The sequence below is a fragment of the Furipterus horrens genome, unplaced genomic scaffold (assembly GCF_987537825.1).
Source record: "Furipterus horrens unplaced genomic scaffold, mFurHor1.1.pri manual_scaffold_11, whole genome shotgun sequence".
NCBI lineage: Eukaryota > Metazoa > Chordata > Mammalia > Chiroptera > Furipteridae > Furipterus > Furipterus horrens.
The window spans coordinates 64,364,262-64,391,159 of NW_028327181.1; the positions used below are offsets into that span (position 1 = coordinate 64,364,262).

The window sequence follows — 26,898 nt, forward strand, 5'->3', positions numbered from 1 at the left end:
CCCCCCACCTTAGTCCATGCCCATTGTTGGTGCAAATAGTTCTTCTCAACATCTTCCTATCTACTCCACTCCGTCCTACTATGCTTCTTAATTTCTGCACCATCTCCCTCCCTTTCCCCTCTTCCCCCTCCCCGCTGACCTCCCCCCAAAATGTTCCCCATACCTATAATTCTTTTCCTACTCTCGTTGCCTGCTTAGTTTGCCTATGTTTAGATTCCCTAGCTTCTGTTGTTGGTTGTTGTGATACAGTTTTCATTTTAATGTTCATAGTTTTGATCCTCTTACTCCTAAACAAGTCCCTTTAACATTTCATATAACAGTGGTTTGGATCTGATGAACTTCTTCAGTTTTACTTTGTCCTGGAAGCACTTTCTCTGCCCTTCTATTCTGAATGACAGCTTCGCTGGATAGAGTAATCATGGTTATAGGTTTTTGTTTTGCATTACTTTGAATATTTCTTGCCCGTCCCTTCTTGTCTGCAGAGTTTCTTTTGAGAAATCAGCTGACAGTTTTATTGGGACCCCTTTGTACGTAATTCTCTTCTCTCTTGCTGCTTTTAAGATTCTCTCTTTATCCTTACTTTTGACATTTTGATTATAATGTGTCTTGGTGTGGTTCTCCCTGGATCCAATTGTTTTGGAACTCTCTGTGCTTCATGGACCTGTAAGTCTATTTCCCTCCCCAAGTTTGGAAGTTCTGCTTCATTATTTTTTCACATAATTTTTCAATTTCTAGTTCTTCTTCTTCATCTTCTGGCAACCCTATAATTTGGATGTTGGCCTGCTTATAGCTGAACCATAGGTTTCTGAGCCTCTCCTCATTTTCACACTGTTTGTTTCCTCTTTCTGCACCGGTTGACTGTTTGTTCCTTCCCTATGTTCCGATTTGTTGATTTGATCCTTGATTTTCTTTCCCTCACCACTAGTTTCGTATGTGTTTTTGTTCATTTCAGGAGGACTAGCCTTCATTCCTTCCCCATCTTGTTTAAGATCTGCTGTTAGGTCTGTAAGCGCTTTTATAACCAAAGCTCTGAACTGTGCCTCAGAAAGATTTTCTATCTGCTGAGTCATTAGATTAGTTATTTGCTGTCTGGTCAGCTGCATCACCGGGATCTCTATCATGATCTGTGCCATCCTGACAGTTTTGTGTTTATCTTTGCTTCCTGGGCGGGGCCATCATACCTCCTGTGCTATAGGGGGTGGAGCCCCATGCACTCCTCACTACCGGGTGACCCTTCTCACCACGCTGTGGCGCTTTGTGTGGGGGCGGGGGTCCAAGATGGATTCCTGCCATTCACTCTCCGCTGAGAGACTGGGAGCCTCCTCCTCCGTCCCCACGACCTCTGACCCTCACAGTCCGAGGCAATGGGGGCTGCCTTCCCCGGCATTGGAATTGTGAGCTGATGGGTTTGGTCTGCAGCCGGGGGTGCTCCCCAGGCACTTCTCGCCTCCCTTTAAATACGGGTGTGTGTGCTTACTGCTGTCCCACAGCTGTCGCTGCAGCTGCCACTGCCAGCACAGCTTTACCTCTCCGCCCCAGCTTCACCCCTCCTACCCATCTGGATGAGCACCACTTCATTATAACTTCATATGTTGGACTTCCATGTAGCTTTATTTTTTGGAACTTTTGGTTATTTATGATTTTGCGGTATTATAGTCCTTCTCAGTTGTTGAGGGAGATGGAGCGTGTCAGTCTAGGCCTCCATCTTGGCCAGAAGTTGTCTCCAAATATAATTCTTATGTAACTATATAAGAAATGAGCTAAAAGTTTAGTTGTGTTTGCCTAATGCAGTTCTACAATCCCTTACCCAAAACATTGGGGCTACATTATTTTGGAATGCAAAATCTTTCAGTTTTTAAAAAGATAAAAACTCTGGAAGCAGGTACATGAAGAGGTATTTGTACAACCTTGCTAATAGCAGCATTATTCACAGTAGCAAAAGGTGGAAGCAACCCAAGTATCCACCAGCAAGTGAATGGATTAATAAATGGGGTATATATTGTACATATAATAGAATATTATTCAGCCTTAAAAGGGCAAAACTTCAGGCACAGGCTACAACATGGGTGAACATTGAAGAGAGGTGTATACCCAACATTATGATAAATGAGATAAGCCAGTAACAAAAGGATAAATGCTGTTTGATTCCACTGATAGGTACTTAAAGTAATCAAATTACAGAGACAGAAAGTAGAATGGTGGTGACCCAGGGATAGAGGGAAGGAAAGCGGGGAGTTATTGTTTAATTGGAATAGAGTTTCAGTTTTGCAAGATGAAGAAAGTTCTGTGGATAGACTGTGGTTATGGTTGTACAACATGTGAATGTCCTTAATGCTACCAAACTGTACATTTGAAAATGGTTAAAGTTTGACCAGTGTGGTCTAAAGTACACATCTTCTCTTCTTCCTCTGAACCTAACAGCGTTATGACTGTTCTTACAGCTTTCTTTTTTAAGTGTGTTTTGTTGATTATGTTGTTACAGTAGTTCCAAAATTTTTCCCCGTTGCTCTACTCTGCCCTGTACCCCTCTTCCCTCCAGCAATCCCACCCCCCTTAGTTCATGTCCATGGGTCGTGCATATAAGTTCTTTGGCTTCACCCTGTTCTTACAGCTTTGATCACATTCTGCCTTCTCTTATCTGATGACTAGTGTCTAAGCTCCTTGATAGTTCCTATATCAGACCTGTTTTCCATTCACTCACCTATTAAGTACAGGGCATGACAGAAGTAGATTTACGGTTGTGAGGATGTGTAACACAGTTTATTCTTGTATTATTATTTATTAATTCCTGTATTATTTTCCATAAAAACAACTGTACACCTACTTTTGCCCCCACCCTATACATATTTAGCAAATATAGATCACAGTGTGTGTAGGGCACAAAGTCAGAGCTCCAAGACAAAAAAGAAAGGTTAACATTCTAAGTTTTATATTACATATATTTTACCACATGTTCAAAAAAAATTAAAATATTTTTAAAAAGTGAACACATAACTGCACATTACTTAACATTCCTAGCAGAGTCTTGGAAGCATACTTTAATCAAATTGTAATATTCCTGCAGCAAACACATACAAATATTTATACTAATGGGATAAAGACTTTAAATAGTCTCACTTCAGTTTGGGTGACATGGTGCCAGCAAATCAGCTAGTGAAAAATTCTTCTGTTTGCAGAGCTCTGCAGATTCCAGCAATGTGCAGAAAGCATTGCGCACTGTATCACATGATGTGTCTATTCAATTGATTTATTCATGTTGCATTTGGAGTTTGCTTTTTTTATTTAAACTCAATAGAAAAAAAAAGTCAGCAGTATGTTTTCATGTCTCAAACATTTTCAAAAGTTCCCTGAAAAATTCAGGGTCCCATGGAGACAACAGATAGGTCTGGAGGCCTAGAACCCAGACGGGCATCCAGTGGCCAGCGTCAATGCCTCCCTGTCAGGGGCTGGGCTGAGGAATGACAGAGCTGGAGATACGGAGACAATGCTGCCTCCCAGTGATTTCTCTCCCCTCCTTGTCTCTCTCCCAAATAGAACTCAAAATGCCAATGCAGCGGTTGGAACCCTCAGTACGGCTAGAAGGTAAATGTTTAGTTATGGCACGTATCAAAAAGCATCTGGTGGGTACAGATCTTCTCAGTGGCTTCAATCCACCTCGTTTGCGGGGCATGGGGAAAGGGGAAGGGAACATCTCCAAGGAAGAGCAGAACGCACTATGGGTCCCTCCTCCGTACGTGACCTCTCTTCCACCTGGCTGTCCTGCTGTCAACTCACCTGGGGGAGACGGTGCTCTCTGATGCCTCCTGCAGGCATCAGACCCTTCCCCTTCTAGGAGAAATTGTCCGGGCCCTACCCGGGTGCCCTCAGACACACAGCTCAACCCTAGGGACAATGAAGCAAGGAGATGCCAGCAGGTGCTGCAGAGGAGGAAAACACCTCTTTTGAATTCTTCACCTTCTCACCTTCCCCAGTACTTTGAAGGAAAAGGGGAAAGGATCTCATTTTCCTCAAGGAGAGGCTCTGTTCTTAAGTGGCTCTTTCCCTTCCTACAGGCTTTCACCGTCCCGCTGACTGCTGCTCCTCCTACACCTCAAAAAGAATCCGATGTGTGTTCATAGAAAGTTATTTTGTAACAACCAGTGCATGTTCCAAGCCTGGTATCATGTAAGTGCCAAGCTTACCAGCCATGTCTTGGAGCTGGGGATCTGGTGACGGTTGGAGGTCCGGAAAAGTCTCACCCTCTGGATCCTTCGAAGTCAGGGGAGGCTTGTGTCCTCATTAGGATCCTGCAGAGCATCAGATATGAGATGCCCCCAGTGAAGCAGGAGGCTAGGGAAGGAAGGGGAGAGCAGGAGCAAGTCTGCCCCAGGAAGCTCCCATGACTCACTAAGGGAATGTCAGAGGCTGAGGGAGGGTCTCAGAGAGTAGACACCCTGAGATCCTGCAGCAGAGGGAGGGAGGAACAAGATGGGCTGAGTGGGAAATGTGAGGGGCCAGGAGGATGGGTCTCCCGTTCTTATTTGCAGAACATTCTTCCCTGTATAATCTTTCTCCCCCTTACTCCCCAGCTTCTTCACCAAGAGGGGGCAGCGTTTCTGTGCCAACCCAGAAAACAGGACAGTTCAGGATTGCATGAGCCTGAAACTGGGCTCCGTCGAGATACCTTCTGAGAGTTCCTTGCCCATCGAGATACCTTCTGAGAGTTCCTTGGTCTGAATTCTTTTTTCAAAAGCAACAATTACTGTTCTGTTCTTGTTATAAAAAAAACTATGCACCAATAAAAAGTATCCAATTTAACTTTACTTGAACTTTAAGAGGAAACAGGAATATAGGAATTGCTGAACTTCGAATTTATGTTTCTTTCACAATGAGACATCATAGAATAATTTTTAAGACGGTAAAAACCTAACTCATTCAAAAAAAATTATGTGTCAAAGATGTACTTAACCCATTAATGAGGGAACCATGAAATGGATTCGGAGATCATCTGAGGAACAGAGATTTATACAGTTAGTTGAGGGTGGCATTCTGAAACATAGAGAAAAACAGAGTAATATCCAATATTGCAATATAACTAGCTTTTGGGGTTATCTTTTCTTTGGACAAAAACCATTTGCATCTGTGCTAGACAAAAACTTATAAGTTAACATGTAATCTCACAAAGTCTGGAACCTGACCAATAGTAAATAGAACATCAATCAAAAGTTCATTTCCCGCCCTGGCTGGTGTGGCTCAGTGGACTGAGTGCCAGTCTGTGAACCAAAGGGTTGCTGGTTCGATTCCCAGTCAGGGCACGTGCCTGGGTTGCGGGCCAGGTCCCCAGTTGGGGGCGTGTGAGAGGCAACCACGCATTGATGTTTCTCTCCCTCTCTTTCTCCCTTCCTCCCCCTCTCTATAAAAAAATATTAAAAGAAAATATATATTTTTAAAAGTTCATTTCCCTACAGATGTAAGGGATCCTGGGGTGACCCTTTTCGACAATGTTTCAATGTAATTGAAAGGCATGCAGTCATCCTGGTGCCTTCTTTCTATCTGGAATGTTTTTTAATAATAGATATAACTTCCTAAAAAAGGTGTCTTCTTGGAAGATAAAGGACATTAAGAAAAACATTTAAAGTTGGAGATAATGTCAATTTTACATTTATGTCTATTAAAGCCTCTACATTTATATTTATAATTAGTAAATCTTGGTCAACTGTCTCAAAAAAACTCAGAAGAAAGCACTAAATTCTAAACAACAAAGCATTTTTATTAAAAAAAAAAAAAGTTTAAAACCTCTGCTTACTTTTTGAGGACTGCCCATAAGAAATCAATAGGGAAATGATTAAAGCTGGAAATTACTATAACAGCAAGAGATTAAACACTAATTCATAGTATATCCCCTCCTTCCTACTAAAATAGCTGATCTTTGAAGGTTTGACTACAGTGTAGAGAAGTTTCTTTTATTCCATCATTTGGGAGTGGAGGGATGGGTAGGAAATGGTTGGGGATAAGGGAAAAAGCACAGGTATATACATTGAAACAAGCATTCCGGTGATTTGTATGCAGGTGCCAGGACCTCACTTAGACATTTCAGGAGGTGTGGGTAAACAGGCAGGCAGGCTAGCTGGGGGAGGGTGAAGGGGGAGAGTACCTTAGTCTATTTCAGCCTTCATGGATGCCTTCCTCTTTTCACAGCTAAGTAGCGATCCCTAGTTCCTCGGTTGTGAATGTAGCTTCTGATGATGGGGGTCTGGTAGGTGAAGAAGAAGGAGGTGTGGAACTGGTCAGGCTTTCACTGAGATTATCAGACAGCTTCATTCCTAGGGAGTAGAGGAGGGCGGGCTTTCTTGCCCTTGACCAGCAGTTATCCAGGGCACTGCCCAGTTGTTCTCTGTCTGGCACATTGTCCCCTCTGGAAAACACCCACCACAGACATCCTTCTTTATATAGAGAACTGTGCTTGTAGGTTTTATCATGGGGTCAACCATGCACCTGACTGTCCTGAAGTGGAGGCTGGCAAGGGTGAAGCTTGTTCTCTCACCCCCCGCTTCTTCTCCTAACCCCCACTGACTCTGATCTTTGTGTTACTCAGGGTCCTGCTGGGGAAATGCTTTTTCAATAATCTTCTCCTTCACCTATAAGAGGATGTAAGTTTTTTTTTAACCTCCCTGTGTTTTGCCAGCAAGCTGATGCATGTCCTTTATATAGAACAGAAATTTCTCACCTTATGGTCAACTGCTATCATCTTTTCTGATCCCCTACTGCTCCTATGAATTTATTTTTGTTTTCACATTTATTCTGTCATTTCAATGGCATTTGGAGAGGTGAAGGAGACAAACACAGATGCTCAGGGTTCCAGCCTATATTTTGACTCATTTATGATCTTTCCTCCCTGACTGGTGTGACTCGGGGCTTAGGTGTCATCCCGCAAACCAAAAGGTCACTGGTTCGATTCCTGGTCAGGGCACATGCCTGGGTCACGGGCCAGGCCTCTGGTTGGGGGTGTGTGAGCGGTAACTGATGTTTCTCTTGCACGTTGGTGTTCTCTCCCGCTCTTTCTCCCTCCCTTCCCTGTTCTCTAAAAATAAATTTTAAAAAATCTTTTTTAAAAATAAAATAATGATGAAGTTTGTGCTGGGGACAACCAGCCTGGGGCTCAGGCCTCCCCAGGCCCCATACAGGCTGTCCAAGGGCTAAGAAGACCGGTATATTGAAGCACACCGGTTGGGAAGCTGTACTACAGGCATACCTCGGAGATATTGCAGGTTCAGTTCCAGGCCACTGCAATGCTGGTGGAGGGTCCTGTCTTCAATTTTTAAAAAGCACAGCATCTGTAAGGTGCAATAAAACAAGGTGTGCCTGTATAGATCAGGGCCTTTGACACTTTAGCACGCATAAGGGTCACCTGGAGACCTGGTTAAACTCAACCACTAGAGCCCAGCCCTAGAAAACCTGATTCAGTAGGACTGAGTGGGGCCACAGAACCAGCGTTTCTAACAGGTTCTCGGGTAATGCTGATGCTACATGGTGAAGTGGAAATTTGAAGAGGAACTCTCACTCCTGATTTTGTAACCTCAGTATTTCTTGCCACTTTTAGAAAAAGCACATATTTTTCAGCAACCAAAACATAAATTCAAATAAATTTTTTAAATGAACCTTCATTGTCTTTTAAGGACAAACAACAAAATAGGCCAGTTCTTGACTTGTGCTGGTATTTGATTTTTTTTTTTTATGATGAAATTTACTTATCCAAGTTGCTTAATTATAAAATAAATATACAACTGGGAGAAGTGTAAATATGCTTAAGTCTGGCAACCAAATTTGAATTTTTTAAAGTAAAAATCTTGGAAGTTGGGCAATATAGCTAGAAAAAATGTGCTTAAAAGTTGTATTTAAAAAAAACTAGAGCTACACAGAACTCATCAAGTCATAAAAGAGTAAATGGAAATGTCATGTTTTTACTATTTCACTTTTAGAAACATAAGAAAGATTTTAAAGCTAATATAGCTCATTCCCTTTTTTCCTGGGGGTACCCAGGGACCTCATCTGAGGACTCAACCAGGGCTGGGCGAGAGGGCACGACCCACATGGCTTAAGCCAGTGGGGCTGGGACTAAGGATACTGCCTATGTGGCCAGGAGGTTTGTGACATACAAGGGATGGAGCAAAGAGGTAAACATACTGAGGTTACTGGGAACCAGGGTTCTCACTGCTAAATTGGGCAGGGAAACAGAGAGAGGGGGAAGACTGAAATAAACGCTGTGGCTTGGTGTAGACTTGGTTTTCCATATAGCTAGACAGATGATACAGAAATTTCTATAAAGGTTTGAAATAGACACAATAGAAATATGTAGATACACATTTATATGCACACTTACGCATACACATTTCAATATGTTTCCTGGTTCTGTTCACTGAGAGCTCAGACCTAAAAGCAATGCTATTCCCAAAGCAATAAGCACCCAGATCCTGGTTTCTCAAAATCATTCTCCACTAACAGGAACCAGGCCCATTTAAGAAATGACTGATTCCAGAGCAGGGGCCAAGTATAAGTCTTTTTGTCCCCAAAAGTAAGGAAACAAAGATAAATAATAAATACTAAAATGGTCTAAAAAGAGGAAAAAAAAATCACTACAAATTAAAGTTTCCCCCTGAAATATTCTCAATACTCTCAACACAGAATTCTTTACATGACAAAAAATATCAATCAAGTGTGAAGAAAGAGCAATGAGTCCTGACCGGGTGGCTCATTTGGTTGGAGCAACATCCAGAACACCAAAATGTTTCAGGTTCGATCCCTGGTCAGGGCACATACATGGTGGACCCAAAAAAACTGGAAGGTGGGCCCCTTGTAAAACAGGCTTCCCCAGCTAGATGAGTGTTCTAGGAACCCATCTGTACCAGTGTTCTAGCCGGCGTTGTTGTGAGAGGCTGCATTTGGCTTCAGTCAATTTTTTTAAAGACTATTTCAATGCATTTGTCCATTTCATGATGGGTGATTTATAAGCAGACCTGCCCACAACCTGATGAACGTTCCAGAGGTTTTGACCAAAAACAGTATGACCTCCATGCCCCACCCAGGGTAGGGTGAGGGGGTGAGGGCGAGTCTGGGAGCTGAAGGTTCTGCGTAAGAGTTCAAGTGAGGCTTTCCTAGAGCTGACGGGGGGGCTCCAGACCTCATCCTGTTACCCCAAAATTCCCTCTGAATCTCCAGCCCTGATACAGCCTTGTCCCGAGACCTGGAACTGGAACTGGGCACAGGGCGGAGCAGATTGCAGCCGTGAGATCTCTTGCTGCCTGAGCCAGTGCCCCCCACGCCCCAGAGGCTGTGCTCGTGGTCTGCACCTAATGGAGGGCTTCTGTCAAAGGGTAAAACTCATTCCTACTGGGGATGGACAGCGACTCCCCCCCTGGAATCTTGGCTCTTGGGGCTTCCTTCACTCCACCCTCAACAAATGTGCAGGATATGAAAGCGCTGAGGCATCCACTGTTTTCCACTTCCCTTTGAAATCTTAGTTCTCTTATTTAAAAAAATATCGTGTCTCAATGATCATTTCTCAACATTTCCTCAGCCTAGGAGCCTCAGAAGCCCCTACCAGGCCAGCTCTCCTCCCGAAGCGGCTCTGTCCACAGGAGGATGAAGGTCTCTGTGGCTGCCATCTCCTGCCTTCTCCTCCTCCTCCTCACTGCCACCCTGGAGTCTAAGACTACATCCTCCTCAGGTGAGTGTGGTGCCTTGTCTTCCTTCCTACCTGGTCCTTGCAGGGAAGTAAGCAGGGGAAGGCGGCTGGGGACAGGAGCGGCAGGGGCTCTACTAGGAAACCTGGTGTTTCCTCAAACTGGCTTCACCCCCACCTTCCCCAGGACCAGTCCCCCTTTCTGCCGAGGCCATGGAGTGAGGCCAGCCTGCTTCTCCACTCCCTCGAAGAAGTGGCACACCCCACTAGGGGGGCATTATCCCCAGAGAGACTGAGGAGCAGTGCGTGAAGCCTCTCAAGGCCACTTTGTTTATTTGCTTCCTGGGCCCGCCCTGCACCTGTGAGTGCAGCAATGGTTAGGTATGGCCTTCGGGGAGTGCGACAGGGGTGAGGGGTCCCCCTAAGCCACCTTTTCCCAGCTTATTTCTTAGCATGAGCTGCTTTTACAGACAACCAAACTGTTCATCACCCTTCCACTTTACCTCATTTTCTTTTCGGAAACTGATGGGAAACACAGAAGGTTGTTGAAATAAAGCTAGTTTAAAGTTGGTGGAAATCTGGACAGCTTGATTGGCCTCTCTGAAAAGTCGTTCATCAGCTCAGGGAATGCAGTGGAAGTGGGTCTCAGGACAGGGGACCCCTGATTCCATTCTCAGAGAGCAATGGCACTGCCGGGAAAGGTGCTGGGTAACAGGACCAGGCCTTTCCCTTTCCACCCCAGCATCCAGCCACCCCTGGTGACCCCTGAGGCCATCACGATGCACACTCACATTTCTGTCTGGTTTGGTCACATAACATGCGCACCCCAAATCACTCTGCCCCAAAACCATAGCATGTGCTTGTTTGAAACTCCCTTGGTCTGAAATGCCCTTCCTGCTATGTCCATAATTCAAGCTTGGTGTGGCTTTGCTATCACCTCCTTGTAACTCCTGTAAGGAAGGAGCCATGAAATTTCAGAATCAGAAAATAACTGAAATATCACCTAATCCAGTGATTAAAAAAAAAAACAACAAAAAACTTTTAGACCATGAAACCTTTTCTTCCAGCAAAATCTTACACAGAGACCCAAAATGTTAAGCAGAAAGAAGGGTCGAAGGGGGTCCTATACTCTCAAAGGTATCGGCACCTCCAAGATAGTCCCTGATGTCCTCAGAGCCCCAGGAAGCTCCATGTAAAAACCACCAATCCAGTCCCACAGCCTCACGGATCCATGAGGAATCTGAGGGGAACAAAGGGGTGACGGGCACAAAGCCAGGAAACGTGAGGTAGGGTTAGAACCTGGGTGTCCTTCCCCCTTTGCAGGACAGGGGCACTGCAAAGGGCTGGATCTGTGTTACAAAGGGCACATGTCCCAGTCCCTGGTGGGATTTCTCCCCAATACTCCTCCTCTCTGGGTGTCTCTGCCCGTTGGCCCCACGGGGCCGGCCTGGGCTCACTGAGACGAGCTGGGCTTTGCTGCTCTTCAAGCTGCAGCTGAAAGCCATCAGCCAGTTCCTAGGAGGCTGGAGAACAGGAAGCCGGGTGGCTGCTGATGCAGGAGGAGGAAAAGAGGATCCAGAGGCTGGGTCAGCCAGTCATGTGGAGAGGGAGACAGAGGACCGAGTCCCTCAGCAGCCACACCTCCTTCCCTCCCTCCTTCCCCCTCGGAGTATCGGAGTACAGCCTTGAACGAGGGACCCAATTTCAGCTCCCTCCACGCTTTCTCCTCAGGAGGATCTTACCACCCCACGGAGTGCTGCTTCTCCTACGCGACCCACAGCATCCTGCGCCAACGGATCACACGTTATTATGAGACCAGCAGCCAGTGCTCCAAGCCTGGGGTTGTGTAGGTGGCAGCCACACACCACACTGGGAAGAGAGAGCCAGCAGGGTCTGGGGCGGGGTGGGGGGTGGGGGCAGGGAGGATGCAGAATGGGGACTCCCCAGGTGCCTCTCAGGTGTGTTGAAGTGGGGAGAGGGAGCTGAGGGGCAACCTGAGGGCTTTCTGGCCTGTCTGGGGCTTGCTGGGCGGGCGCTGGCCCTGTGGATAGGGAGGCATTAAGGAAGGGGAAGAGAAGGCAGAAAGGTACTTCCTGGGTGGGGACAGGGAGACTAGCTGGGTTTAGGGGCCCTGAGGGGCTGAGGTGTATGTCTGAGAAAGAAAACTGGTCCTGTCTGCCTCCCGGTCAGGTGAGGGGTTTGTGAGGAAGGGAGGGCGAGCTCTGCTTCCTAGCCGCTCCACCCCTGGTTTGTAATCCTTCTCTTTCTTGTCCCACAGCTTCATCACCAAGAAAGGCCATTCGATCTGTGCCGACCCCAGTGATGACTGGGTCCAGGACTACATCAAGGAGCTGGAGTAGATCTGAGTGACCCAGAAGTAGTGGGGAAGAGCACAGCATGGAATCTTAAAGAGAAGAGGCCAAGCCCCGCAACCCCACCCCACCCACTCCCAATTCTCAGCCCAGCCACCTCCTGGGAGCTGCCCTGCCTTGAATTAAAGAGAAGTTATGCCCTCCTGCCTTCACTCATTTCTACTGAATTTACCAATTAGCACCGAGACCCTGAGGAGCCCAGCCCAGGCTGCTGCCCTCAGCATCAAACCTTGCTCTGCTGGAGCTTGGCCAGAGTCTGGTGCAAAAAAAAAAAAAAAAAAGAAAGCGGGGGGGGGGGGGGGGCGGGGGGGTGGTCAGGCCTGCAAAGGGGGTAGTGGGAAGCTGAGCAGAAAGCAATAAAGACACTCAGCATGACGTAACCACAATAATAACAGATACCATTTTTCCAGTGCCTTCTATGTGCATTATTTTATTTAAACTTTACAAGTGTAAAGCTAAGAATTATCACCTGATTTTGCAGGTAAATCTCCATAGCAAACGCTGTAGTCCTTTTCTCTATGCTGCTCCCAAGGCCTTTGTCCACTGATTTCTGGGATAGGAATGATTCATGGACATATTTCATGCAACCCTTCCAACCCACTTACACCAGCAGGTTGTACTAGATTGTTTTACTCATTTTCGTGTCCCTCACAAGGCCTAGCAGGAAGCCTCTGCTATACCAGGTGCTCAGGAAATGGATAGATGGATAGATAGATGGATGGAAGGAAGAAAGAGGGGCTTCTGCTCCAAGAATAACATCCAGCTGTCCCCAAGGCTCTCAGGCCCATCTTCGGGGTTCCAGGAGGAGCTCCATGTACTCGGGGAAAGAGCATGCCCAGGGTAGGAACTATGGCCACTCTTCCCTGGCCTCCAGCCCTCCACCAACAAGGAACACGAGGGGCCTGCATACCAAAGGTACAATCAGGTTTCCTGCAATCTCCTTGCCTCCTTAAACAGAGGTCAGGGGGTACCCTGCATACATACCCTCCTTACCCTCAAACAGGCCACAGCTTCACGGACACTAACTGCCTTGAACCCCACCAGGTCCAATTGCATTATATGTTTGCCCCTGTTTATGAGCAGTCACGCCAAACAGCAAGCCCTAGAAGGATTTCCGTATTCCCTGGTCTGCCCTGCCTCTTTCCTCTCATCTCCTGAAACACTCCCTCGTGCCTCTGGAGCTCACAATCCATCCACAGCAAAATCCCCTATATAATCCATCTCTTCTCTGAAGGCTGCCTTCAACCTGGGACAGGGTGCTGAGGCAGACTGAAGAGAGAAGAATCTGAGGGGCACGTCCAGCCTCAGCCAAAGCCAAAGGGCAGAAGCTGGAACTCTGGGACTCGGCGCAGGTTGCCAGGCTCACGGTGTTAGTGCGCCCTCTGCTGGCCACGATTGGCCATGGTGGCAGGTTGGGTACACCCACGCGAAGGGCACTCTGGAAAAATCAGCCAACTGAGACCTAAACCTGGTGTAGAGTCCAAGGTCCAAAGAGATCATTGAGAACATCCGCAAGTGAGCCAAACACCTCAGCAAAAACAAAAACACAAGGATCAGGCACATTATCTTTTTGGAATATTAGAATAATCTGTGCCATGAAAGACGCAAATTCAATCGTGTGTCCTTGGACTGCGGATGGGGGACCTCATTTTGAGAGCATGAAACCCTACCCTTGCCTCAGTCTGTGCTCTCTTTAATCCTCCCCAAAACCAATCACCCTGGTCAAGGGTCACTTCAGCCCTCCCTCCAGCTTCCCTAACATATAGATGTTGGCAAGTAAAATCACATGGACCTTGTTTTCAACATTGCCTACCAGCCTCCTACCCATGTGACATCAGGCAATTTATTTAACCCCTCCAAGCCTCAATGGCCTCATCTGTAAAACAGGAATAATAATCTCTACTTCACAACTGTGAGGAGAAGTAAAATAGGATATGCAAGGTGGCTGATACACAGCACACGTTCACCACATATTCCCTTTCTCTGTTCTTCCCTACACATGAATTCAAATCTTACTGAATTCAACTTTGCACCAGGCCCCGCCTCCTGCCACCCTCCCTGTCAGCAAACACCGAGGGAGGCCCATATTTTTCTCCTCCTACACTTGCTCTGAGGTGGTCAGAGTCCAGAGAGCTAAGAGGTCAGAGAAGGAACAACCAGCAGCAAGAAGGACATCTTCGCTCATCCCTCCTCTGAGGTTGAACTGCCCCTCAGAGAGGATGAAGGTCTCCATGGCTGCCCTCATATTCGTCCTCACACTCACCATTTCTTCTGCTCACAGCCAGACAAGTGAGTATGCCTGTCCCTGTGAGGCATCAGTGAGAAAGGGGAACAGGACAGCTGGCAGCAAGGCGATGCCAAGAGAGCTTTCGGATCTCTATCATCATCCCTGGGAACCTCTCTCCCTCCTGCATGCTTAGCCGCTCTTTCAATTCTCCCCTTTGTAAGTAGAGCTAGGCTGTACTCCAGATCCTTCTAGGGACGGTCAGTTCCAGGAAGCTGGGTCAAGGTTACATCAGAATTCCCAAGGACTGAGTCTTTAGGAAGAGGAACCAAGGAAGTAAGAGAAGAGACAGCAATAAACGTATGCGATGAAGAGGCAGGCAAGGCAGGTGGACGAGAACAGCCTGGTCCCTGGGAGAGCAGAACTAAAGGTGCTGGGGGTGAGGGCAGGCTGAAGCAATGTTTGGGGCTAAGCTCAGGAGTGTGGAGTCTGAACCTAGACACCCCTTCCTGGCAGTGTCTGGCACAGACTGCTGGGACTTTCATGGCAGCCAAAAGGAGTCCCAGTGGGATGCCCAAGTGTGCTGTTTGGGATTTCTTGACCCCCATCTCCACCCCCAGCCTCGATATAAAGGCTGTTGGGAAGAGGAAAGGGGTGACAGGTTTTAGAGCTATAGGATGCTCTGGGAGCCATGAAGAACAAGGTTGGCTTGGCCCACTCCCTACCTCTGCCTCTACCATCACTTAGGAGGACGTGGTGACAGGGAAGGGACCGAGTCACTCAGTTTTCCACATACCTGCCTACCACTGCCCCAGCCCCTCTTTTCTCCCTGAGGCTACCCTTGGCTGGCTGCTGAGCCTGACTCTGCCTGTATAAATATTTGGGGAGCAAGGGTCATGCACACTCTCGGGATGCCCCGGTCTTTATAAACTTTGCTTTGAGAACCAAGGACGTAAATGTCACTGTGCAGAGGTGCATATGGTGGGTGGGAGGGGACAACTATGCCCTTTGGGAAGGTTAAGCAGACCCATGCAATGGGTTCAGGCATCAAGAAAGAGAAAACGGTCCACCCAAAACATAGATCAACCAACTGGAGCTCTTGAGATGTTCCAAGCTCTGCCACCAGCTGTGATCCATCCCTGCTAGCAGATGGCTTTGCCATCAAAGGAGTGAAATGCAGTGGATGGGAGATGGAGGTCTTAGGCTCCCTCTCTGCCTCCTTGACTCAGCTTTCAATGTGATTCTCTCAGAAATTCTGGAGTCGGTGAACCTGCCACACACCTGCTGCCTGAAGTATCAGGAGAAAGTATTACCGAAGAAACTGGTGGTGGGATACAGAAAGGCCCTCAACTGCTACCTGCCAGCAATCATGTAAGCACTTCCCTACAGGTGTTTCTGTGGAGGAGGAAGGCAGACCAGGGACTGGAATGAATGCACAGAACCAAGAAGTGTCCATGCTAGAAGGAGGAGAGCAGTGGTTAAGGGCTTTGGATCTCACAGGACAGGCCTGGGTTTAATTATTGATTTTGCTACTTACTGCTGTGTGACCCAGTAAGTGGTGCTCATAATGAATCCCAAGCCTGAGGGTCTAGGCTGAGTGGGGAAAGGGTTGAAAAAAGGGTTGATGGGGTCTAGAGGCCAGAGAGGGGGACCCTCTGATGGGACCAAGATGGGGGAGGCCTAGGTAAGCTCCATGTGAGCTAGAAGTGGGGGAGTGTGGACTGGACCCCCGCTCTACTCCATGGCCCATGACCATCTAACTTGGCCTCCACAGCTTCGTCACCAAAAAGAACCGAGAGGTCTGCACCGATCCCAACAACAAATGGGTCCAAGAGTACATCACGGATCCCCGCCTGCCTTTGCTACCACCCAGGAACATGGCCCATTTGATCGTAGAAAGGCCTAACCTGGCTCTTTAACTCCTCGTGACAATCAGGCCTCCATGGGGGCCCAGGTCCAGGAAAGAAAGGTGTGACCGACCCTATGAAAAATAAGGGCAGCCTATGAAAAATAAGGGCAGCCTTGTGGTCTGAATGACAGAGTCATAATCAGAGAAATTAGCCAGTGATCCAAAAAATAAAAGTTTTAAATATTTTCTCAGTCTCTGGAGGAAATGCCAAAGCTAAGGGAGGTGAGCAGACATACATTCTTATTACGCAGAAAAAACACCTTCCACATCCTTGTCCTTGCTCCGTCCTTGGCTCACAGCCATTCTAAAAATGACATTCAGCTTCCAACCAGCCAGACCAGCTCTGGCCTCTGACTCATTAAGAGCCCCACAGAACTCTCAATGTTTCCTGTCCATCCTTATCCTGTTTCTAGATCTCTTTTCTTTCTTTTATTATTTTTTTATTTTAAAACATAACTTCTGGGAACATTTGAGAGCTTGCTCCCCTGCATATGTCACCAGTGGGCTCAAATAAACACTCATAAAAACTCGCAGGCCCTGGCTGGTGGTGTGTCTCAATGGACTGAACGCCAGCCTGTGAACTGAAAGGTATCTTTGGTTCAATTCCCAGTCAGGGCACATGCCTGGGTTGTGGGCCAGGTCCCCAGTTGGGTGCGTGTGAGAGGCAACCTATCAATGTTTCTCTCGCACATAGATGTTTCTCTCCCCCTCGTTCTCCCTCCCTTTCCCTCTCTCTAAAAATAAATTAAAATAAAATCTTAAAAAAGAAACTCTCAGAAAAAAAAAAGGGGGGGGTGTCAGGGGGGGGTGGAGGTGGAAGAGGGTAGAGGGGGAATAAATGGTGTTGGGGAAAGAAAAGAAAAAGAAAAAAAACACCCAATTTTTTCTTAGCTGGCCAGGTAATGGTCTTTGTCCCTTTTGCTGAGGCTTTGCTAGATCCCCCCAAGATTTGGTCTCCCCCAGGTCACATGGGTACAGAGAGTGCAGAAACAAAAGAAGAGAGGATCTCTAGCTCCCACAGTAAGCTTCTCAGGGCAGGGTAAGGGCATTAGACTATGTTGGGGGTAAAAATCTTGGTCCAAAACGCAACCATTCAATTAAGAAAATTTCCTTTATTGCCAACTTGATCCCTAACTCCCTGCCTCCTTCCTGCTTAGGGTGGAAGGAAATCTCAGTTTTTCAGAAGCTTCTCAGCATTCACACCTGAGAACTCCATCAAGGTTCAGGGCTGGAGACATGCATACCCAATCTCCCCTTCTTGCTGACATTCTTCCTCCAGCTCAATAGCAGGACGCTAACTCAGACAAAAGTCAACATTCCCCCCAAAATGCCGTTGTGAAGACAAAACAAAAATCAGGCAATTGAAGATATATAATTAAAAGAAACAAGTGAATTAGGGAAAGTAATCATTCTAAAAACTGGCTACTCAATGACTTGGATTCTGGTAAACTGACCCGTAACTTCTCCTAGTGGTCACACGAGCCTGTCACCCACTCCACCTGGTCACAGCCCGCCAAGCAGACTCTCCCTCAGAGAGGTGAAGTTTGGACCAGAGAAACACATAGGGCTGCTGCCGGAGCAGCACCACAAGAGAAGAATCTATGAACTCGCCCTGCGTTTCCTGTCCCCACTCAAAGCTTGGAGGTTTAGCTAGTCTTTCAGTTCTATGAGATGCCCATTGTTTTTTGTTTTTGTTTGTTTGTTTGTTTGTTTGTTTTTCTTCAATTCCTTAAGGGCCATGGTGGCATTTAACACCCCTGGAATAACTTTTTGTTGGTTTAGGTCAATTCCGGTTTCTGTCTGATAAAATATGCATTCCACTTTTAAGTGTAAAATTTTAAGTGTACGATTCAGCAGCATTAAGTACATTCACACTGTTGTGCAGCCATCACCACCATCCATCCCCAGGGCTTTTTCATCACTCAAAACAGAAGCTCTGCATCCAGTAAACAATCACATCCCATTCCTCCCTCCCCCAGCCCCTCCTAACCACCGTTCTACTTCCTGTCTCTCTGACCTTGACTACTCCAGTCACCTCATATGAGAGGACTCAGACAGTATTTATCCTTTTGTGACTGGCTTATTTCATTTAGTTGATGTCTTTAAGGTTCATCCGTGTTATGAGTCAGAATTTCCTTCCTTTTTAAAGTTGAATAACATTCCATTGCATGTGTGTCCCACATTTTGTTTATGCATGCACCCATCCATGAAATCGTGGTATCCCCCCTTTTTGTTTACATTAGCCAGAGTTAGCAAGTTTTGGTTTCTGTTACTGCGCCAAAAGCACTTCAACTTGCACAGTAACATCAGTCCCCACGCTGTCCAGGCAGGGGCTCAGGCAGGTGAGGGCCCAAGGCCCTGACCAATGCTTTTCCTGCCCTTATCCCGCCACAGGGGAGTCGGGCTCCATGCTTGAGTCCCTCCTGGGCTGTGAGCTTCTGTCCCTTGACCCAGGAACTTTCCCCCACCCTCTGCTTGCAGAGATCAGAGTGAACATGGAGGGGAGATAGGGCTTGGGCTGATGTGGGAGCCAGAACAAGTTCAGTGTGCACACCCAAGGCAGCGGGATTTCAAAACCAGGCAACTAGAGTTTAAAGACCTAAAGGACATAGAACAAAATGCCATAATTTCTTTTTGTTGTTGTTTATTTTGTTTGTTTGTTTGTTTTGTCCATCAGAGGAGTTCAGGGTTAATATGTCAGTCTGAAAAACTAATTGAAAGTCTACATACAAAGACATATTCCTATTCCAGAACATTATAAAGTTTGCCAGAAAATCCCAATGGTTCCAAACCAGAAGTACTTTTCTCAAGTGCATTCAACTGTTTTCAAAGAGAGCTATGCCTGTCCTTTTAAAGCAGACAGATCCCTGGCTTTAAACACACACACACACACACACACACACAGACAGAGAGAGAGAGAGAGAGAGAGAGAGAGCCTCCTCCTTCTGATACATAGGGGTCTCTCAGTCCTGATCATTCTAAAGCGAAGAAGACCTCGCCCACATAAAACCCAAACAGCTTACATGATTATCAGTCTGTGGAACACAGGTCATCAACTGGGAAGGGGTAGAAAACAAGGGCTAAAATAGTGGGCTTTTCCACTCCTTTGTCAGAGAAAGGAGTCACTCAGGCTGGGTGAAGGCCACACACAGCACCATGGGGGAACCAGCGGGATGGGCCAGATGACCATGCATTTCCCCTGCCAGAAAGCACACGTGTGCATGCATGTCTGTGTGAGCAACCATTGAGAGCCGTCAGCAGCCTGCACTGATATTTGGGGGGACATGGCTGATGTAATGGTTTAAAAGCATTGGCTCCAAACCCAAACAGACAAATCCAGGTTCAAATCCCAACTCTGCCTCTTATTGTGAGAATAACATGTTATTCTCTTAGCAGCTAGAAAAAGAATGCATCTCGTGGAGGAAACAACTTTTGTTAAGAAAATGTGTCAGTCACCCCAATTAGACAGGAAACCACCCCCCAGGACATGGTCACAGACAGGCTAAGTGGTAAGGTTGCTCTGAGTGAACGAACAGGAGGAACTGTTCTGCCTTTCGGCGCCAGAGGAGGGAGAGAGAGGAGTCAGAGAAGGGGCTGGACACCAGCAAATGGACAGTGGGACCCCCTCCTCCCTGGAGTCCTCAAAAGTTCCACCAATTACTTAGCTCCTGGAATGCTTAATGTGAGTGCCTTGGGGGACAGTGGCATGGGAGCTAACTCCCCATCAAGTTACCAGAGCTGTGAGCCAGGGCCGGCACCCCCAGACCAAGGAATCTGAGAGCGAGAAATGTGAGGTTCAGCCTTTGGGGGTTCACAGACATCTTGTGGAAGCTTTGGACTCCCCAAGACTGTTGGCTGGGGAACCGAAAAGACTCTCAAGCCGCTCTCAAGTCAAGATCCATGGACATGACTGGGTGGCTGCTTCAGACAGGGTGGTGAGGAAAGGCCTTACCGAGGAGGTGACATGCACCCTGAGAGGTAATGACCGAACCAGCCACGTGAGGACCAAGGGGATAAAACTTCCTAGGCAGTGGTACAACCCGTGCAAAAGCCCCGGCGGGAACCAGCTTGGTACCCAGGAGAGGAACGTGAGCCGTGAGAAAGGCAGGAGCTGGTCAAGAGCAAGCACTCTGTACGCCAGTGAGGAGCGTGTGATTTATCTCAAGAGAAGTGGAAGGCCAGTGAGGACATTATTTTTAATCCTCACCCGAGGATATGTTTATTGATTTGAGAGAGAGAGAAAGGGACAGAGAGGGGTACATTGATGTGAGAGAGAAACATTGATTGGTTGCCTCCCAGACACGCCCTGACTGGGGATCGAACCCACAACATAGGTATGTGCCCTGAATGGAAATCAAACCTGCAGCCTTTTGGTGTACAGATGACGCTCCAACCAACTGAACCACCAGGCCAGGGCCACTGAGGACTTTTTTTAAGCAGCCAAGTGAGATCATCTGATTTCCATGTCTACTGTGCAGACATGGATCACTGAGGAGCAAGGGAGACCCCTGCAGCAATCCAAGCTACGAATGACAATGGCTTGGACCAGGGAAGAAGTGGTAGAAGAGATTGAGCATATTAGGAAACTGTATGGGGGAGAGAACTGAAAAGACATACAGGCATACCATAGAGGTGTTGTGCATTTGGCTTCAGACCAATGCAATAAAATATCACAATAAAGTGAATCATGTGAATTCTTTGGTTTCAGAGTGCACATAAAAGTTATGCATACACTATACTATAGTCCATTAAGTGTACAATAGCATTATGTCTAAAATATATACATATCTGAATTATAAATTCCATCATCTGAGCCTTCAGCAAATTGTAATCTTTTTGCTGGTGGAAGGTCTGGACTCAGTGTTGAGGGCTGCTGACTGATCGGGAAGCTGGCTGCTGAAAGCTGGGGGCACTGTGGCAATTTCTGAAATAAGACAACAAAAGAGTTTGCTGTATCAATTGACTTCCTTGCACAAAAGTTTTCCGGGTATCATGCAACATTGTTTGACAGCATTTTAGCCACAGAACTCCTTTCAAAGTTAAATCATTCCTCTCAACCCCTGCCACCGCTTTACCAACAAAATTTATGTAATAATCTAAGCCCTTTATTTCCAGTTCAACCATCTTCCCAGCATCTTCACCAGGAATAAATTCCATGTCATGAAACCACTTTGCTCACCATGAGATTATAGCAACTCAGTCACATCTTCAGGCTCCACTTTTAGTTTTCTTGCTATTTCCACCACATCTATGTTAACTTCTTCCACAGAACACTTGAACCCCTCAAAGTCATCCATGAGGGAATCAACTTCTTCCAAACTCCCGTTAATGTTCCCATTTTGACTTCTTCCTGTGAATCACTAATGTTCTAATAGTATCTAGAATGGCTAAGCCTTACCATTCAGTTTTCAATCGACTTGGCCCAGATCCATCAGAGGAATCACTATGGCAGCAATATATATCCTTTTGAAATGTAGTTTTTAAATCATAAGGTTTGAAAGTCAAAATTACTCCTTGATTTACAGGCTGAAGAATGTGGAAGTTGTGTTAAAACACATGAAAACAACATTGATCATGTTGTACATTTCCATCAGAGCTTGGGTGCCCAGGTGCACTATCAATAAGCAGTAATATACTGAGAGAAATCCTTTTTTTTTTTTCTGAACAGCAGGTCTCAACAGTGAGCTTAAAATACTCAGTAATCCATGTTGTAAACAGATATGCTGTCATCCAGGCTTTGTTGTTTCATTTACAGAGCACAGGCAGAGTAGATTTAGCATAACTCTTAAGGGCCCTCGGATTTTCAGAATGGTAAATGAGCACTGGCTTCAACCTAAAGTCACCAGCCGCAATAGCCCCTAACAAAAGAGTCAGCCTGTCCTTTAGAGCTTTGAAGCCAGGCATTGGCTTCTCCTCTCTAGCTATGAAAGTCCTATATAAAGTCCAGTATAAAGCTGTTCCATCTCCTGAAAATATTGTTTAGTGTAGCCACCTTCTTTAATTATCTTACCTAGATCTTCTGCACAGCTTGCTGCAGCATCTATGTCAGTACTCGTTGCTTCATTTTACACGTTTATGTTACAGAGATGGCTTCTTTCCTTAAACCTCATGAACCAACTCTTCTAGCTTCAAACTTTCCTTTTGCAGCCTCCTCACCTCTCTTGGCCTTCATCGAATTGAAGAGACTTAGGACTTTGAGGGAATGTAGTATCTGGTTTGACCTTTGATCCAGACCTTCAAAACTTTCTTCAGCTCAGAAATAAGGCAGTTTTGCTTTCTAATCATTCATGTGTTCACTAGAGTAGCACTTTTGATTTCCTTCAAGAACTTTTCCTTTATATCCACAACTTGGCTATTTGGTATACGAGGCTAATTTTTGACCTCTCTTGGCTTCCGGCATGTCTTCTTCACTAAGCTTAACCATTTCTAGCTTATGATTTATAATGAGAAATATGCAACTCTCCCTTTCACTTGAACATGTAGAGGCCTTTGTAACATTATCAATTGGCCTAATTTCAATATTGTTGTGTCTCAGGGAATAGGGAGGTGCTAGGAGAGGGAGAGAGATGGGGGAATGACTAGTTAGTGGAGAAGTCAGAACACACACAACATTTATCAATTAAGTTCACTGTCTTATATGGATGCAGTTCATGGTGCCTCCAAAACTATTACAGTAGGGACATCAAGGATCACTGACCACAGATCACCATAACAAATGATGAAAAGCTTTGAAATATTGCAATAGCAAAATGTGACACAGAGGCACAAAGTGAGCAAATGCTGTTGGAAAAATGGTGCTGACAGACTTGCTCACTGCAGAGTTGTCACACTTCAACTTGTAAACAATATGATATCTGCAAAGCACAATAAAGTGAAGTGCAATATAAAGAAGTATGCCTATTCTGAGAAAAATCTGGGCTTGAGTAGATGTTGGTGCAACTTACAGAAATAGTAAAGTATGGGGGAAAAACAGTTAGAGGGTGGAATCAGGAATTCTGTTTGACCCACATTAATTTTGAAATGCTGGTTAGGTATCCAGGTGGCCATAATGAGTAGGGAGTTGGCTCTGTGAGTGTGGAATGCAGAGAAAAGGCCAACTGTAGGCAAAAAGCCATAGGACCAGACAGGGTCAGCGGGGGAGAGTGTATAATGAGTAATGACTAAGGGGCTCAGGGGCATTCAAATATTTAGAGACACAACAGGAGTAACACATAAATGGAATGGAGGAGTGGCCAGTGAGACAGCAAGAAAACTAGGAGAGTGTGGTAGTCTGTGAGCCAAGAGAAGAAAATAATTCAAGAAAGAGGAAGCAGTCAAAAATTATGTGTATTGCCAAGAGATAAAGAAAGAATAGAGAAGTGGCCATTGAATTTGACCCATGAGGTCATCAGGGACTTCAAGGAGAAGTCTCAGTGGGAAATAGTGATAGAAACTCAACCAAAAGGTTAGGAGAGATAATAAGAGCCATGGGAGTGGGGACTAAGACTCTACACAGACAACTCTTCTAAAAACTTCTTTGTGAAGAAAAGCAAAATTTAGGGTAAGAGCCAGAAGCAGTATGGGTTCAAGGGAGGATTTTTAAAGATATGAGAATTGAGAGCATGTTTGTGTGTTGATGTACAAAAGATTCAACCTCTCTCAACTTCAGTTTTCTTTGCTACAAAATGGGGACCAAGAAACTCACAATTGCAGGTTATTAGGAGACTCACACCAGTGAACAGATGTGAAGTACCCAGGATGGTGCTTGGCTCACAAGCAGAGATTCAGCACTTATGGGCTCCCCTCCCAGAGGTAGAACGCTTGAACCCAGCAGGTTCTCCCTGGTAGAGGCCAGATGACAGTCTTCAGTTCTCACATTGCCGATTATAAAAGAGGAAAAGAAACTGATGGGAAAGGAACCATATTATAAAATTTAAAATAATTGAGAGCATGAGAGACTATACAAAAGCAGGCAGGTTTTGGAGGGGTACTGGAAATTGGAGCAAGCAACAGGGAGGGAGAGAGTTACTAATTTGTGTACCCTTGGTCTGAGGTCAACTGTAGTTGCTGTGGAGGGTGCCGCAGGGTTGGCTAAAATGCTGATAAGAAAATTTGTGGTCTTTCTGGCCAGATGAATCAGGGGAAGGAGTCTGAGGAAATAGAGGCTACCAGAGAGTGGGAGAGAACTCCAGAATGAAAAAATATCAGCAAAAGGGAGTACCAAATTCTTTACATAAACTTAGCCCAATTTCCTAGCCCTGACCCCTGAACCATACATACTTGGGGAAAGCAGAAAGCAACTTGCAGCTAAAACGTAAAGAACTGAACTAAGATCTGAGTCACCATCTACTGCAGGCATGAAAGTTTGTGGCTTCAATCTAACTAAATGTATTTACCTGCGAAATGAAAAACAGTAACACTCTTTATAGCATTATAATCAAATCCAGAGTCTCCATAAGAGAATATTCACAATGTCCAAGATACAATCCAAAATCATTCAACATATGAAAAGCCAGAACAGTGTGACCCAGTCTCAAGAGAAGAAACAATCAATAGATGGCAACTCTAAAATGAATTAGATCATGGAATTATCAGATGAGGATTTTAAAGCAGCTATTAGAACTAAATTTAGTGAGATGAAGGAACATATATTCATAATGAATGCAAAGATAAGAGACCTCAACAGAGAAATAAAAAATATTTAAAAAACAAACAGAAATGTTAGAGCTAAAATATCTCTTTAAAAATAGCATTAAAATATAAATGAAATTTTAAGATTCATTAGATGAATTTAATAACAGAATGGAGATGACAGAGGAAAGAGCAGTGAAGCTGAAGATATTTTGATAAAACTTATACAACCTGAATAAGGAAAGGACAAAAATTAGAAGAGAATGAATAGAGCCTCTGGGTTCTGTGGAACAATTCCAAAAGCTCTAACATAGATACTTGGAATACAGATTAAAAGGAGAAAGAATGAGGTGGAAAAAAGTATTTAAAGAAATAATGACAGAAAACTTTGTATGTTTGGTGAAAGGCATATGTTTAAATTTCAAGGTCAGCAAATCCCACACGGGGTAAATTCAGAGAAATTCATGCTTAGACATATCAAAATCAGACTTCAGGAAAGAAAAGATAAAATCTTGAAAACAGGAGACAAAAATGATACACTACATACAGGAAAAAAAATTAAATGACTGACAACTTTGTATCAGACACCATGAAGGCCACAGTGAAACAACACCTTTAAAGTGCTGAAAGAAAACTTGTCACCCCAAGTGAAGTAGGTATGCCTGATCAATCATTCTTCTGTGTTGGAATCAAAGATACAGGAATGGGACTCTCTCTCAGCAAGATGAAATTTGTATCAAAGAAACACAGAAAATCAAGAAAGGCTTGGCAGGGAGATTCTGGTATCTCGTGTGGTTGCAATCAGATTCACCCCCAACACAGCTTCTCCAGCATGGCAGCCTCAGGTAACTACATTTCAAAGGCTCCCAGAGAAAGTATCTTGAAAAGAATAGCAAGAAGCTGCATAACCTTTTCTAATCTAACCTCTATTCACTTCGCATCCATCTGTTGAGACAGCCATAAAGATCTGCCCAGGTCCAAAGGCAGAGGAAAGATTCACCACCTCTTGATGGAAGAAATGTCAAAGAACTTACAGACACGTTTTTAAGCTATCACATCTGTAGAATAGGAAGAATAATAACAATAACAATATCTATCTCAGGACAGTTGATATGGGGCTTAAATAAGATCAAGTATACCTGGCACACAGTATATGATCGTAACTCCATCTTTCTGTAACCTCAGGCAATCTGATTACCCTTACTATGCCCCAGCGACCTTGCCTATAAAATGGAACTAGTACTTGTACCCCCACCATACAGCTGTTGAGATAATTCATTTAAAGCATTTAGCATAGTTCCTGCCACCTAGTAAATTAAAGCTCAATAAATTTTGATCATTGTTTTCACTAACAATTATTTGAGTTACTGTTATTGTTACCATCGGGAGTCTTCAATGACTTCACCATAAAGAAGGAGGACAGGAGGGAGGATGATGAGAATTACAGATGAGTAGAGGGCTGATGATTTTCAGCCAACTCTCAGGCAGGAAGGTATGCAGAAGGTCACAGAACTAGTCCTCCTCATTGCATCCTACCTACTGTCCCCTGCCCTGCAAGGTGAGACAGGCACTGAGACCAGGCCTAAGGGGCCAAAGGGAGGGTGCTGTTGGGCTGTCAAAGGGCGCTGCCTAGAGATTGACAAGTCTGAGTCTTTGTTCAGGAGAACAGCAAACCAGGGGCCAAGCTGAGCACAGCCCCACAGAGTGTTTCGGCAGGAGATACGCAAAGCCAGATAGATCGGCAATACCAGGCATATCTGCCTGGAGGATCACTCAGAGTCGGGGTTCCAAGGTCCGGAAAAGCAGTGTCAAGAGCAAGGCCAGTTCTTGGTCTTTAAGGAAGTTTTGGAAACTAGGATCTTGTAACTGACATGAGACACCAGAAGCCCATCCTGCAAAATGCTATACACCTTTGGTAGGTGGATGCGCAGACACCAGGGAAAGACTCAGGCATGGAATTCAGGACAAGACAGAGTCTCGGTCCTCCCAGGACACTGGAGAACGAGTGACAGGAACTCAAAACCAAGGTCAAAGTAGAAACCATGTCCTTCTAACTGGAACCCATGGCAAGGAAAAGGAGAACACGGAGAGTGGTAATCATTGCTATTTATTGAGTACCGTTCGT

General features: G+C 45.5%; 2 protein-coding genes across 2 annotated transcripts; both read left to right on the forward strand.

Annotated features, from left to right (window-relative positions):
• Positions 1–9,519: 9,519 nt before the first annotated feature.
• Positions 9,520–12,176, forward strand: LOC149998036 (C-C motif chemokine 14-like). The gene is made up of 3 exons (XM_090291159.1): positions 9,520–9,703; positions 11,390–11,504; positions 11,937–12,176. The coding sequence occupies exons 1-3, from the start codon at positions 9,619–9,621 to the stop codon at positions 12,016–12,018; spliced, it is 282 nt and encodes a 93-aa protein (XP_090147285.1). The 5' UTR covers positions 9,520–9,618; the 3' UTR covers positions 12,019–12,176.
• Positions 12,177–14,127: 1,951 nt separating this feature from the next.
• On the forward strand, positions 14,128–16,349 carry CCL16 (C-C motif chemokine ligand 16). Its single transcript, XM_090291158.1, has 3 exons — positions 14,128–14,319; positions 15,505–15,625; positions 16,029–16,349. Exons 1-3 carry the CDS (start codon positions 14,250–14,252, stop codon positions 16,171–16,173), a joined length of 336 nt encoding a protein of 111 aa, XP_090147284.1. The 5' UTR covers positions 14,128–14,249; the 3' UTR covers positions 16,174–16,349.
• Positions 16,350–26,898: the final 10,549 nt, after the last annotated feature.